This window comes from Stegostoma tigrinum, chromosome 2 (genome assembly GCF_030684315.1).
Source record: "Stegostoma tigrinum isolate sSteTig4 chromosome 2, sSteTig4.hap1, whole genome shotgun sequence".
In the NCBI taxonomy this organism is placed as follows: Eukaryota; Metazoa; Chordata; class Chondrichthyes; order Orectolobiformes; family Stegostomatidae; genus Stegostoma; species Stegostoma tigrinum.
In genome coordinates, this window is record NC_081355.1 from 33,541,952 (window position 1) to 33,558,332 (window position 16,381).

The 16,381-nt window shown below is 39.2% G+C and overlaps 1 protein-coding gene across 4 annotated transcripts in view; it reads left to right on the forward strand.

The window, feature by feature from the left end:
• kif13a (kinesin family member 13A) overlaps positions 1–16,381 on the forward strand; it is a 322,598-nt gene that overhangs the window by 235,011 nt on the left and 71,206 nt on the right. For all 4 annotated transcript variants that reach the window (XR_007249645.2, XM_048552226.2, XM_048552242.2 and 1 more), the window contains exons 18-25: positions 1,346–1,508; positions 4,337–4,483; positions 5,129–5,278; positions 5,517–5,675; positions 7,485–7,658; positions 7,806–7,957; positions 8,817–8,949; positions 9,423–9,569. Coding sequence is in view for 3 of the 4 variants with exons in the window: in XM_048552226.2 (XP_048408183.1) it covers positions 1,346–1,508; positions 4,337–4,483; positions 5,129–5,278; positions 5,517–5,675; positions 7,485–7,658; positions 7,806–7,957; positions 8,817–8,949; positions 9,423–9,569 (1,225 nt within the window). In the remaining variant the exon portion in view is untranslated. The remainder of the gene's footprint in view (positions 1–1,345; positions 1,509–4,336; positions 4,484–5,128; positions 5,279–5,516; positions 5,676–7,484; positions 7,659–7,805; positions 7,958–8,816; positions 8,950–9,422; positions 9,570–16,381) is intronic.

Genomic DNA, 16,381 nt, shown 5'->3' on the forward strand with positions numbered 1-16,381 from the left:
AGAGCAGGATACAGTATCGATTGTTCGCGAAGTGACTGTTAACGGCAGGAGGCGATTTCAAGATGCCGAAGTGACAGAATGTAATTTCAAGCCACTGAAGTGTCTGGCTTGAACAAAAGTCAGTGCCCTGGCCCCTTTAGCAGAAACAGAAATTACATTCTTTACAGGATTTCAGAAGTCTCACACCTTTACAAACGCTGCCCACCTAATCTTATTTGAGACAGTTTCCACATAACCCTGTGCAAGATGATAAAGATTTACAAAGTTTATACCCAATTCTATTCAGGCATGAAGCTTAAGGCAGTGTCTTCCTACCTATGTGTAGGAGGATAAGGATTTGCGAAGTTTTGCACCTAATTCTAGTCGGGCAGTAAGTTTTAAGGCAGTGTCTGCATACCTCTGTGTAAGCAGATCAAGAGCATTAATTTATAGAGAATATTGAAATCAATGGGATGTTATCCCAATAACATCTCACTATCTAGAGCTTCTTCAGTGACATTGTTCTGCACAGAATACAACTCGATGTATTACTCCAGTCAATATCCATGTGTTTATTTGACAGTGATCACATCTTTTGCCTTTGTTTTTATGGAACCATTTTCTGTGCTGATGGACCTGTTAGCTTTTTGACTCCTTCATATCCATTATAGCCTTCCTAAACGTCTGTATATTTTGTAAGCCAGCAGCTACTAGTCATTGGCACATGACTTAGGATGCTGGACCTTACTTCAGGTGCTCTGCATTCACAGTCTTTTCACTGGGGCAACTGTTGTGATTAATGAAAACAGATCTTTTGAATTCAATGACCTGTTCCATCATGGTGATAACCTTGAACTAGTTACTGGTTTTCCACTGTTGCTTCCCATGTGTTGAGAATGCATGGTTATCAATGGTATCTCGGGTTGTGTTCCATTTTGTTAACTTTGTGGAAACACTAGAGTGCATCTGTTCAATAGAATTGAGGAACTCTTGATTTTATGCAGGGAAACAGCATAATTGGAAAATGGAGGGTTAGCTTATTGCCCAATATTCCTTCCTTGTGTAAGAAAAGCACTTGGATATGATGCCGAGTTGAACTTTGGTCTGTAATGCATTTTTTAAAAGGAATTATCTCAATGAACAGCCTGGAGCTTATTAAATAGTGCAGAGACTTTTTTTCTTAATCGACAAGCATTTCAACGTGAAAATATTAGTCTCGGACACAATGCATCTTCTACATAATTCTAAAAGTTACATATTTGTGAATTAAAAACAGCTAGCTGCAGACTTTTCCATCATCTATATAGATGTTTGTGTGAAAGAAGGAATGTGCTTCATATATTTTCTGTTTTTCTTCCTGTTGCAGAGATCAGCTGTTCCGTCACAGTCTGTCAAAGTTGAGAGAGCAAATCGTGAAAGCTAATGCTCTAGTGAGAGAAGCAAATTTTCTGGCAGAAGAGATGAATAAGCAGACAGATTATCAAGTCACTTTGCAAATTCCAGCAGCAAATCTCAGTGCTAACAAGAAGGTAGTCAAATTCATGCATTTAATCTACTCTTAGCATACTCAGAACGAGCTAAATGCTACTCCATTGTAAAGCTATCACATGATTCAAGAAGACCTGTTGCCACCACCTCAGAAAGCTAGGACAGCTCATTAGTGGCAACTTTACCTTTCCACAAGAACAACAACTTGCCCTTGTAACTTTCCTATAATGTGGCAAAATGACCCAAGATATTTCACAGGACTGATATAAAACAATTGAACACGAGCAGCATACATATACATGATCACATGCTAAAAGCTTTATCAACAATTTAAGTTTTAAGGATGGAAAGAAAAGAAGAATTCTGGAAGTTTAGTGAGATACTCCCAGTTAACATGTCCTGGAGGAGACTAGAGATTGGGAAGAAGGCATCCATATAGAGGGTTTTGAATGGAAGGATGAGAATTGTAAAATCTAGATTTTGTTCAACTGAGTGTCATGGAATGCAAGTCAGCATATGGGCATTAATTACCTAGTATTTGAATATTGATTGTGTTTAGGTGGTGTACGTTTAAGTGGAGATTCACATGTGCTCCTAAATATAGGAACAAATTGGAATGCTAGCTATTGGATCACATCCATCTTGTAATATGTCTTAGTAAATGAAGACTTAAGTGCACAAATTTAGATCCCTGGTTTATCTTTGCCAGTGTTTTGAATGAGCTTAATTTCCAGAGAGTTGAGCATGGGAGAATGGTCAGAAGTACAGGAATGGTCAAGCCGAGAGGTAATAAATGTATGGATGAAAGTTTCAGTAGCAGTTGAGCTGAAGTGCAGGTGGATTCAGCTAATGTTATACATGGAAATAGACAGTCCTAAGCTGGCGCCGATATATCATCAAAAGCTCATTTCAGTGTCAAAATTGCCAGCAAGATGGTAAAAGTTGGTTCATGTTCCAGAGAAAATCTCGGAACCAAAACATAAGAAAGCAATGTATATGAAAATGTCAGGAATTGCCCCTGTTGCTTCTCATAGGAAACCCACTTCTTTCGAACTCTCATGGTTGGAATCATTGTTGACATAAGTTATCCTTTGTGATATTTTTCAGTATTGTTAATAAACGATATAATGTGGCTTTTGGATGATTTGAATAAACTAACAAAGTCGTAGTATAGAAATACATCCCTGCAATTTTGTTAGTGGGTCATTAATTATGGAAATGCACGTATTCTCCAGCTTTCCAGCAGAAGAGTAATCTTCGACCGTTCATGGGTTCTGCATTTAATGCAGGTATAGAATCTTTTTGTCTGAAATACTTCAGCCATTAACTTGTTTCCAGATCCTGTATTAGCCTCCAAGGGGAGGCTTTGGCCTTGTGGTATTATTGCTGGGCTGTTAATTCAGAGACCCAGATAATATTCTGGGGACCCGGGTTTGAATCCCGCCACAGCAGATGGAGGAATTTGAATTCAATAAATATCTGTAATTAAGAATCTAATGATGTCAGTGAATCCATTGTCGATTGTTGTAAAAGCCCGTCTGGTTCACTAATGTCCTTTTAGGGAAGGAAACTGCCATCCTTAACTGGTCTGGCCTACATATGACTCCAGACCCACGGCAATGTGGTTGACTCAAATGCCCCCTGGGCAATTAGGGATGGGCAATAAATGCTAGCGATGCCCTTATCCTGTGAATGAATAAAAAAATCTTCATATAGAAATTATATCATTAGAAAGAAGTCATTTAGTATATCTTGTCTGTTAGTTGTTTTAGTTGCGGTTATGGTCTCTGTTTCAGTAGCCATTCTGAGGTAAATCACTCCATATTCCAGTAATGCCGTAAGAAAATAAAATTGTTCTAACTTTTTCTGGTATTCGTGATGTTTGCATTGGTTCATTATTGATTTTCCAACTACTCAGTATTACATTTATCATTTATCTCAAAGCATTTACAATTTTTGTTAAAACTCTTACCATCACCACCACCACCATCCCTCAACCTTCATCATTTCAGCTTTTTCTGCACAACGTTCACTTTTCTGAGCTTTGTATCGGACTAGTCAATATATGTTGTAATCCTTCATTTTTCCTGGGATTGGAGGCAAAACCACAAGTGTTTCATAACTAACACAATATATGTTATTTTTATTTATGTTCAATCTTTGTACATGTTAAAGATGCAATCTGCAGTCCTAGTTTTCCATGCTATTCTGAAAAGTGAATAATACAGTTCAGAGAAGAAGAATTTATAAACTGGTCAACAGTGCCAATCTTCTCTTTAGGATATTCTGAGGATGTTTAGCATGTTGTGTAAATGCAAGCTTGACCTATTTTTGTTGTTTCCTGCTCTCATCAGTTTGCCCTCAGTTCCAGAGATATTCTCCTATCAGCAAATTGTAAATGGTTTTATTTGAAATTTATCTCTACATTTTCCTCTTGCAGACTTGTTGTTTGCATAGATGAGAAGGTATTCCACCTTAGAAATCCTTTTGTAATGTTTGCATGTGTTAGTGATGTGCTTTACTCCTACAGTGCAGTTAATGTTTCCCTTCTTACAGTCTCTCTTTGGCCACTTACGTTTCTGATGCAAAACTGATGGAGGGAGTTGGAGACAAAAGATTAACCTGCATTTTCTCATTATAAATGCTGATGGACCAACTGACTCTTTACAAAGATTTTTATCTTTGTTTTAGACTTGTGGCATTCAGTGTATGTTGTATTTCAGCCTCGGCCCCACCCCCACTCTCAAGTTTTTTAGCCAATTGTCAGATCAGTCATGAAATATGCAGTTTATGCTGATGATCTGCACTTTATTACTCGCAGTATTTTAAGCATTATAAACAGTTTTGAATTTGATGTTTCTCAAAATAGAGGGGAGCAATTGTGAGTGAGCCCGCTATTCAAGTGAGACGCAAGGGAAAAGGTACCCAAGTCTGGGCCATTGAGAAGCTGGAAAACAAATTAATTGATATGAGAGACCTCTATCAGGATTGGAAGGAAAAAGACATGGTAGAATATGTGAGTACAAGAGCTACTTTGATACAGAAGTATTTTTGAGGAAAAATTCCATATATTCAGCATAATTGCTAATTTTTATACTGGTATCAACAACAAACTGCCTCTGTATAGAACATAATGACCGAGTAGATTTTGGCGGGGAGGGGGTGAAATGAATTTTTAATCTTGAATTTCCACATGACTTAAGGTTTTAGTCTTAGCAAGCTGCAGGAGTAGACATGAAATAAAAAGCCAAACTAGCAGCCAACAATCTGGGCACTGTCTTTATAATGTTGGTTTAATATGTTGTAAATTGGCAGTCAGTTAGTTGTAGACTTGTCCATGAACTGAATTGTCCATATTTCTGAATTTCCAAATGACAACATGGCATCCGTCAGAAGGTTGTTCAAGCCACAGTCTAAATTGTGGACCAGCAACTTGTGCTCAGCTCAGCACATTTAGCTAAACCCAGAGCCCTGTTCACTGGATAAATGCATTCACTCTTGAGTAGTGAGCGTTAGTGGCAGTTGGGATATTGATCTAGGAGCAAAATACAGAACAAACAAAGTTATCATTACATGGTGCCCATAGATACTGCCTGAAATGTCTGTGTTACCCCTTCCTTTCTAACATACAATATAATCATCTCATCTTACCTTATTTCAGTACAATAAGATTCTTAGCAAACATGGAGATCCTTTCTACGAGGCACAGGAGAACCATAATTTGATTGGTGTTGCCAATGTTTTCTTGGAGTGCCTTTACCATGATGTGAAACTTCAGTATGCTGTTCCCATCATCAGCCAGCAGGGGGAGGTGAGAGTTGACATAAAGAAAGCATATGGGGCCCTTGACTTTACTGAAAAGGTTAAATGTTTGATATTTTAGAACTTGGGGTAAAAATAAAAGTGACTTTATGTTGCTATATTTTTTATATTTCATGTCAGCTGCAATATGTCAAATTACCAAAAAATGCATTTCCCAAATGGCCTGACAAAATCTGAAAGAGATCTGTAACATTGTTAAAGTTTCCTGACTTCTTTCTTAAACATAGGTTGCTGGCCGCCTCCATGTGGAAGTGATGCGGGTTAGTGGTGTGGTTCCAGAGCGTCCAGACGGTGGAGACGATTCTTCAGAGAACTCGAGTGGAAGCTATGAAGTCATGGATAATAATGGTGAGATTGTGCACATGGCAAAGAAACTGACCTGCAGGGTAAGTGACAATAAAGCTTTTGGCCATTGAATAACTTTGTTAAGGTTGAGTCACCAACAGAAAATAATCTGGTGATCTTGTTGGGTGCATAATTTATTGCTCTCAATTTTTTCCCCCAAGTACAGTAAATATTAAAGCCAGCATAAAGATTTTAAAAAAAATTAGCCTTAACACATGGATTTCTTAGTACAGATTATCCTTCCAATTAAACACATATAGAAATGACACTAATCACACAGTATTCTTAAATAAAATTACTTTTTAAGGGTTTAAGTTTTTACTTGGTTAATATGATACTAATATGTTACTTGATGTTTAGATTAGATTCCCTACAGAGTGGAAACAGGCCCTTTGGCCCAACAAGTCCACACTGCCCCTTGAAGCATCCCACCCAGACCCATCCCCCATAACTCACACACCCCTGAACACTACGGGCGATTTAGCAAGGCCAATCCACCTAGCCTGCACATCTTTGGACTGTGGGAGTAAACCAGAGCACCTGGAGGAAACCCACACAGACACAGGGAGAATGTGCAAACTCCACACAGACAGTTGCCCGAGGCTGGAATTAAGCCTGGGTCTTTGGTGCTGTGAGGCTGCAGTGCGAACCACTGAGCCACAGTGCCCCGAACCCCTTTTTAAGTAAAAACCCCTTTTCTTCCTCCTCCACCTCCTGCTACATGATTACATTTAGTTAAAATCAGGATGACCTAAACTGAATGTGATCTGTGATTTTAAATGGGCAGTTGCAGAAATACAGAAGATGGCTAGTGTAGATATCAATATTATTAAGTTACCAGCCTATAGTCACATGCACACTTTTAATTTCCCTAATACACTGGGAGTGCGCAGTTATATCCCAGCTGTCTATGAGGCCTACCAATAAAGAGGTCTAGTATTAGATTTTATATATTCTTTCTAAACAAAAAATTGAGAATTCTCAAATGTTTGAAAAATTCCCAACTTGAAAGTAAATGTTCCTTGTAATTCTGTAATTGAGATATTCAAGAGGGCATAGATTACCATTTGAATGGAAACAATATGCAAGGCAGTAGGAAAAAGACAGGAGAATGGTACAATGTCATAATGTTCGAGTCATCGCTGGTGCAGATATGATGGGTGATTGGCTATCTCCTGCATGGTAACCCTTCTGTGATTCTGTGAACAATGCTATTGGAGTTTTGTTAAGTACGTTTATAAATGGTGGCAATTTCTTCACCATAGCACTACATCATAAAGAGTGAACATGCACATCCTCTCCAAGTATGTATATAAATACTAGAAAATGCTAGCAAAAAGTTACATTTACAAGGGAAAAAATATCCCCATTGTATAAACAAATGCATGAGGAACTTGCTTCTTGTCAAGTTAAACAAGAATACTGAAACAGAAGCAGAGGCGGCATGGTGGCTCATTAGTTAGACTGCTGCCTCAGCGCCACCAACGTAGGTTTGATTCCAACCTCGGGTGACTGTCTGTGTGGAGTTTGCACCTTCTCCCTGTATCTTCATGGGTATGCCCCAAGTGATCTGGTTTCATCCCACAGTCCAAAGATGTGCAGTCTAGGTGGATTAACCATGGGCAGCCAAATGCAGCTTTATAAGGATAGGGTAGAGAGATGGGTCTAAATGGGATGCTCCTTAGAGGCGAGGTGTGGACTCAATGGGCCAGATGGCTTGTTTCTACGCTGTAGGGTTCCTCTGACACTTTCTAATGTTCTATAAAACATTTTCTTGTAAAAGTGTTATTCAGGGTCTAATATTTTCTGTTAAGTGAAAAGCTTCTCAAGCTCCTACTTTATCTCAACAGGTAAAAATAATAGAAGCAACGGGACTACCCCTCAATCTCTCAAACTTTGTATTCTGTCAGTACATCTTTTGGGATCACTCTGACCAAACAGTTGCGCCTCCAATGGTCAATCCAGATATGCCATCTATCAAAGACAAGGCCGTTCAGTACACTGTGACATTTGACCATAGTAAGGTGAGCAGGCTGCCAACTAAATGACTTTACTTCATATTGAATGTGACCTAGAGACAAAGTAACAGTTTTTTATCACTTAAATCACTAAAAGAACCAGCTTTAAAAAAAACAATTTTCTTTCATGTAAATGTCGGTGCGTCCTTTCAGGATTTTATAGTACATGTTACAGAGGAGTTTCTGGAGTTTATTTCTGATGGTGCTCTCGCGATTGAAGTCTGGGGCCACCGGTGTGCAGGAAATGGTAGAACTACCTGGGCAGTTGACGCACTGCAAGCAAAAACGCGCACACTCCGTGACAGGTACAGAGACCGTCTTTTTGACATGATAACACAATGTGCATAACTTAAAATTCTTGCAGTCTTATATCATCCTGCTTAATTATTTGGCTCTGTTATTGATATATAGTGATGCTGATGCTCAAATAACCCCATTATCAATTCGAGGTATTTTATTCTTAATATGCCAGGTAGTGTTGGGTGACTTACTTTACACCTGGAATGTTATTTATGTCTCCAGTAAATGAACAGAGATTATGTGGATTTTCAGTTGTTAACAGTAAAGAAATCCCTGCATTTCTGTCTGCTAATTTTGCTTTTCCCAGTGGTGCACCCATTAGTTTTTTTTTCCGATATCCAGTATTTCTTCCTTGAATGTATGTTGCCATTCATTCAACTTCTCCACAACTCATGAAGTGACTGGAACATCTGATGCTCTCATTCAAAATCTTGACAGCACTGCTGTTGGTTAGCAGTATTTACTGAAACAGACTTGTTGAAACTCACCCAGCTAGTGTAGGATGTGTTCCTGTTCTTTAAAATCTGTAAAGTATGTAAATCAGTTTTGTCTTGACTTTTAATCTTGTTTTTGACATTTTGTCTTTATTGTCAATTCTGACCAAAATCCCACGTGGGGAATATCTTTCTTTTTGCTTTTCAGACTGGATGTGATGATCCAGGCGGTATATATAAATTATATTATCTAATGTCTATTGGTTGGATAGCAATATCTGGAACATTTTCTTTTCATTTAGACATGGACCTTGCTGGCTGGGCTGGCGTTTATTGCTCATCCATCTTGTCCTTGAGAGGGTGGTGGTAAGCTGTCTTCTTGAAACCCTGTAGTCCATTTGTTTCTGTGTTTGACTTTTTGCTGATACAGATGGAGTGAAGTCACACGCAGGATCGAGATGTGGATCTCGGTGCAAGAATTAAATGAAATGGGAGAGTACACGGCAGTGGAACTGGCTCAAGCCAAAGATGTCAATACTGGGGGTGTCTTCCAGATTCGACAGGTACCTGAAAATATTGGCAGTTGAGGAAAGGTTGTATTACATCCAGCTCATATAGACTGTGAAAAATAACATTGCATCTCCAGAAAAGAGAAAATGTCAAATGTGCTTGGCTCAAGTTAATGACGGCTATCCCAGAGACCTTGCATTTTCTGCTTTTCCATCATTTCATGATTGTGTTCAAGTATGGTTAAAATTTCGGATGATTGATATCCAGTTTTGTGTGATATTTAACCCTGTGAAACAAGTTTAGTTTGTTCCCCGACTTTAAAGGTGCCAAATGAATGATAAAGTTTATACTTTGAGTTTTCCGCGTTTAGTTTCTTGCTCTCCATTTAAATGTCTGTAGAACTGTACAGTGAAGCAACATTGTTATGTTAACAACTTTAGTCATGAATATATTGTGTACTTTCACTAATGTATTATATTTCTTATTTAATTTTTAAGTCTAAATCGTTTGGTGTGTTCATGTTCAGGGTCAGTCTCGTCGGATTGAAGTTACAGTTAAAGCTGTTCAGCACTCTGGGACATTGCCACTTATGGTGGAAGCAGTTTTGTCTGTCTCTATAGGATGCATTACAGCCAGATCCATTAAACTCCAGAGACCTTTGGATAGTTACCAGGTAAGGGACATGCATAAACCTATTTTTAAGGACAATTGCAAAACACCAGTCACCTTGCTGAGAACATGTTACAATTCTGAAGCAAATTAAAGAATTTTGAAAATTTTCATAAAGTTTGTAATGTTCTGATAAATTTTGAAACGGAAAGGGAATATGCTCAGCAATTTGTTTCATCTTTTACCAAAATTTTAACGGATTTATCACTGGGAATAAAGTAAGAAAATCATTGTTGAAAAGCTAATTGTTTATCTAAGAAAGTATTTTTTTAATTCCATGCAAGTTTTGTAGTGTACTGAATTCTACTGCTTGGATATGTGGAACTGCCTCATGCTAAATAAATTATTTCTGTCAGTATCTTCCTCCTGAGTAAATACTATCAAAATATCAGTAGAGATGGTAGATCCAATGAGTGGGTGAAAATTAATGGGCAGGATGTACTGGAGAGGTTGGCTACGTTTAGAGTAGGTGAGTCTCCTGGTCCCAGAAGGTATGCATCCCTGGTTGCGAAAGAACGTTGGCGGTAGAGATTGTAAAATGTTTTAGCGTAACCTTCCAATTTTTCCTAGATACTGGGGAAGTGCTGGAAGATTGGAATGTGGCAGTTTTTCACAAAACTGTGATGTCACATTCATTGTTAATAATGGACTAGTCAATTTAGAATCGGTGGTAGGTTTGGTTTTTTAAAAAAGAATTACGGATTATAATCCATGTCCATAACACCATAAGATATAGGAGCAGAATTAGGCCATTCAGCCCATCAAGCCTGCTCTGCCAATCGATTGTGGCTGATATGCTTCTCAACCCTGCTCTCCTGCAAACTCCCCGTAACCCCTGATCCCCTTACCAATCAAGAACCTATCTCTGTTTTAAATACTGTCAATGACTTGGCCTCCATAGCCTTCTGCAAGAATGCGTTCCACAAATTCACCACCCTCTAGCCAAAGAAATTCCTCCCCATCTCAGTTATAAAGAGTCATCTCTTCACTCTGGGGCTGTGTCCTCAGGTCCTAGTTGCTCCTTCTTGTGATCAAGTTACATAACACAGAAACTGATCCTTCATCTCAACTCGCCCATGCTGACCAGATATTTTAATTTGGTCTAGTTCTGTTTTTATGTATTTAGTCCACATCACAAAATCCTTCCTAATGGAAACTTTGTCTCTACCTCCACTCTATCTAGGCCTTGGTATTCTGCAAATTTCAAAGCGATCCTACCCCCCCCTTCCCAATGTTTCTAAACTCAGTACAGGAGACCACTGACCACTCCTCTACAATAAGCCCTTTGTCCTTACGATCATTGTTGTAAACCTCCACTGGACCCCCTCCAGTGCCAGCACATCCATCCCTACAAATGGGGCCTAAAACTCCTCACAGTATTCCAAATGCAGATTGACCAGAACCTTATGCAGCCTCAGCACTAAATTTTGGCTGTTGCATTCCAGACTTCTTGAAATGTATGCTGACATTGCATTTGCCTTCCTAACAGGCAACTGAACCTGCATATTAATCTTAAGAGAATGCTGAACTAAGACTCCCAAGTCTGTCTATGGTTCAGAATCACAAAGCCTTTCTCCATTTAGAAAATAGTTTGCACAGGTGCCTCTTCTTCCTGTGAAACCTCTCACCTGCTGATATTGTATTCCATTTCCTACTTTGCTCACTCTCCTAGCCTGTTCAAGTCTTTCTGCAGCCTCTCTGTTTTCTCAATACTACCAATCCCTTCACACACCTTTGTGTCACCTGCCAACTTATGAAAAGGTTTGAATTAATTGAAGTGGGCAAGCAGGGATTTGTAAAAGACAAATTTTGCTGACTCATCTAATGGAGTTGTTTCATGAAGTTGCAGAGAAGATTGAAGAGAATGTAAAGATGTTGTGCATGTTGATTTTAAAGCATTCAACAAAGTGCCACATAAAAGGCTGGTTGGCAAAATTGTGCCTTATGGAATAAGACAGCCCATGTCAGATTAGATAAGAAATTGAATTAAGGGGAGAAAACAGTGAGTTAGTGATTTTTTTCAGACTGGAGGCTAGGAGAAAGTGACATTCCCTGAGGGTCAATACAGGGACTGTTTATTTTTAGGTCATTTAAAAAAAAAATGACGAATATTGGGAAACTGTAAGACAGCAAAATTTGCTGATTACATCAAATTTAAAGGTGTGTCCAACAGTGAGGATCAGACTAATCGACTACAAGAGGGCATAGATAAGCTAGCAAAAGAGGCACATGAAATATAATGTGTGTAAGGTGATGCATTTTGGCAGAAGTAATGGGATAAGGCAGTGTTCCAGACGGTGTGCGTGGAGAAAGGGACATAGTTATTCATGTGGAAAGTTCTTTGGAAGCGACAAGAAATGTTGTCTCATTTTTTACCATCTTGGGCCCTCACAAACAGAGCTGTGTACAATAGCAGTAACGTTATTCTGAATCTGTATAAAGGTCGAGATGATAGAGTATAATGAGTGTATTGTGGAAGGATGCAAAGGTCCCTGAAAGTCTGCGTGGAAGATTTACCAGAATGGTTCCAGAGATGAAGGATTTTAGCTAAAAGGTTAAGTTGGAGAAGGTGGGGTCTTCGAGCACAGGAGATCAAGGGGAGTTCTGATAAAATAATGACAGTTTTAAATCAGACAATTAAAGGTCGTTGCCCATTAGCTGCTGCTAGGGGACACAGATTTAAGATTTCCAGCAAGAGATGTAGGAAGTATGTGGTAATCACTTAATCTACTGGATGTGAGTTTGCTCGCTGAGCTGGAAGGTTCGTTTTCAGACGTTTCGTCACCATACTAGGTAACATCATCAGTGAGCCTCCGACGAAGCGCTGGTGTTATGTCCTGCTTTCTATTTATCTGGTTAGGTTTCCTTGGGTTGGTGATGTCATTTCCTGCATTGGTGATGTCTCTTCCTGTTCTTTTTCTCAGGGGATGGTAGATTGGTTCCAAATTAATCTACTAATCTCCATACATTGAATCAGGCAAGAAAAGACATTGAGATTTTTTAACTGTTTTACTATTAAAATATAGTAATATTGATCTCTACCCTTCTGTTCTAAATAATTTCCCTGTCCATCTACCAAAATTATGGGGAAAAATCCAAGTGGAAGTTTTTCTCCAATTAACTTCTCCTATCCTTGAAGATACTTTCTAATCAGACTGTTAAAAGATGTTATTACACACCTATGGAGCAAGTGGGACTTGAACTTTTGGTTCAGAGATAAGCACATAAACAATGCATCAGAAGAGTTCTTTAAAATCTCTTTCGTCATCCAGAGAACTGTAGCTTTGCCTACCTGGCTTTGACCGTTATGGGAATGTACATAACTGTATTAGAACCATCTGTTTAAAGGTAATCCGTTTGTTTTGTTATAGTTCTGTCTGCAAATCTTTGATTCCGACTTAAAAAGGTCAGATCTCCCCCCCTCCAAAATTTGTTGTCCTCTAACTAAAGATTGCTCTCCATCTTTTGCTATAGATGAATGATCGCAATTCACTAAATGATCTTCTACTTACACTTGATCCACTTCACTCATTCACAGTAACATTCGTGCCACATAAATGCCAGGTAATGACTATCTCCAGTAAGAGATGATATACCCAATGCCTCTTTCAGAGTCAATGGTGTTATCATCGCTGAATCCCCCACGATTAATATTCTGGAGGTAACCTTTGATCAGAAACCGAACTGGACCAGCCATGTACATATAATGAGCAGGTCAGAGGCTAGAAGTAATGCAGAAAATAGGTCACCCTGTGACTCCCCAAAGCCTGTCCCCCATCTGCAAGGCTGAAGTGAGGAGTATGTTGGAGTAATTCCCACTTGCCTCGATGAGTGTGCATTGTTGAAGTGGCAATCTTGACACAATCCAGGACAATGCATCCCGCTCAATTCACATCACATTGTCAATTATCCACTTCCTCTACTACCAATGTACAATAGCAGCAGTCTGTACTACCTACAAGCTGCACTGCACATTGCACAAATTCACCAAAGCTCTTTAGAGAGCACCTTCCAAACCCACAACTACTGCCATCTAGAAGGACGAGGTCAGTAGATCATGAGAACGCTACCACCTGCGGGATCCCTTCCAAACCATTGACCATCCAAAAAATAGAAACCTATCACCATTGCTTCAATGCCGCTGTCAAAATCCTGGAAATCCTTCCCTAATGGGGCTCATTGTGGGTCCCATTGTGAGTCAACCTATGGCACATGGACTGCAGTGGTTCAAGAAGGCAACTCACCATCAGCTTTTCGACGACAACTTGGGGCAGGCAATAAATACTGGCCCAGTTAATGATGCCTATATCCCATGGGTGAATAAAGAAAACACTATCTTATTCTGTAAAATGTGATCTTGCATTGTCTCATTCCTTATTGAACTGGAAACATAACAAGTGGCAAATTCTCCTGAGCACCCTTTGGTGTGGGGTGTGGTGGAGGAAAGAGGAGAGGGGGGAGACTTTCCCATCTCTGCCTTTTACAACTCTATTTAAACTAAATTCTTCTATCGTTACTACTGTATAGCTTTTACACCATTTTGTATGGTCTCTGCGTTTTCTGTTGTATACTGTTCCTATTATTTGGTGGGTTATAGATTCTACCCATTAATGTAATTGTATCTCTGTTTCCCAATTTGAATACTTTATCACATTAATTAAAGAACATATATTCTTTACTTAATAATTAGCCTCTGCTCTTTTGTTTCCCCCCCTGCCTTATTTAAAAATCTTCTATCCAGGAATGCTTAGTGCACAGTCTTGTCTTTTTTTTAAAACCTAGGTCTTTTGTTTTAACCACATCATCATATGCCCACGATTGTTTGTGCCTGCTGCTCACTAACCTATGTAGCCCACTTTGTTAATCTAATTTCAACCTTATTACATTCCCTCTCAATCTGACTCTATCTACTACCTTGGTGTTTTTAACTCCACTGCTATCTGTGTTTTCCAATTTGCTTGATCAGACGTGCACCATATTTCTCCTTTCTGTTGCTACATTTCACTGCCAAGTTAATATACAATATCTCCAACAGCTCTAAAAAATCACCTGTAGATGATTTGCCTAGCTTTGTTGAAGTGCAAACCATCTAACCTTTTGGGGCCTTACCTTCCTTAGACCTGCCCCAGTGTTTCAAAAACATGAAGTCATCATTCATGCACCATCAGTCCATCTCTTTCCCCCAGTTTCTATATTCAGGAGTGTGGCAGTAGGAGTAATGCAGAGATTTCTACTTTTGAGGTCCTGCTTGCTTTTTGCCCTTCTGGCTTGTTAAAATCTGCCTGCAGACCTCATCCTTCTCTTCACCATTGTTATTTGATATTCTCATTGATCTAAATAACAACCATGGACATCATTGTCCTTGAAAGTATTCTGAAATCCCTGACACTGAGGAAGCAACATACTAGCCTGGATTCTGCACTGCTGTAAAAGCACCTGGCTTCCCCTAACTACAGAATCCTCAATCACTATTGCTTTCCCATCTTTTAGATCTCTGTACAGCTGAGCAGCCATGATACACAAAACTGTATAGCCTGCACTGCCCAGAGGAAATATTACCCTCATCAGTATTCAGAACTGAATATAAATTGAAGAACAAGATGAAGTTGTGCCTCCTGCATTACCTTCCCATTCTCCTTGACGGTCTGGTGATCGCTTAATCCCTTTATCCCTCACACTGGTAATTTACAGGGTGGCAACATCACTGCAAATGCACCACAATGACACCAGCTTCTGCTCAGGCTCCAAAACCTGGAAATTGAACAACTCCAGCCGGTAAGAGTTCTCACACATGAGAATTATCCTGAATTTTCCCACAAAGAACATGTGCCTTCCTGTGCCTCAAACAACAAAACAAAATGAGCACATTTAATAAAATGAGCCTGCAAGGAAGTCTCTATTTGTTGTAATTGTGCTGCTCATCAAAGCAGTACATTAGAGGTTAATTGCTAAACAGTTGAACATGGTTCCATTTGATCAATTGCTGTTGGGTCACTGCCATAACTAGATTATGTTTGAGTAATGAGCAAATGGCTTAAGAAAGTGATGTTTGGCTGTTAGTGAATTATTTGCAGCTGAACCAGGAGTAGCTTACAATGAATAATTTGGATTGATGCATGACATAATTTAACTTTGAGAAATGGGAGTCATTGCATCGTAAAGCTGGGTCAACTATCTAATGTGATCAGAGATAATGGGAACTGCAGATGCTGGAAAATCCAAGATAACAAAGTGTGAAGCTGGATGAACACAGCAGGCAAAGCACCATCTCAGGAGTACAAAAGCTGACGTTTCGGGCCTGGACCCTTCAACCGAAACGTCAGCTTTTGTGCTCCTGAGATGCTGCTTTGCCTGCTGTGTTCATCCAGCTTCACACTTTGTTATCATCAACTATCTAATGTAACAGCCCTAGAAATAATAGAGGACATGGTATGATGTCTGAAACATGGTTGACCTACATGGAAAATCCACGGGAAATGTTAATAGAGAATCAATTTACGTAGTATACCTATGATCAATGGAGAAAAGTGCTGTCTGAGGAGCTTGAACTAAGATTAATGATGGGTCGCAGCATAAAATTTTGTGGTTAAGTTCAGTATTGCTAGGGATGAGAAAATTGTCACTACGTCGTATTACTGGCTGAGTTTGAAAAATGAAGATTGCTGTATGTGATCTCTGAGGCTATGTTTAATGAATGAGGATTGCTTCATGTGATATTGGGACTCAGTTTGGATAGTGGGAATTCCTATATGATATATCTAACGTGTTTGAATGAGGAGTCAACATTCTTTTTTTGAGGTGTTATCTCAAGATCAT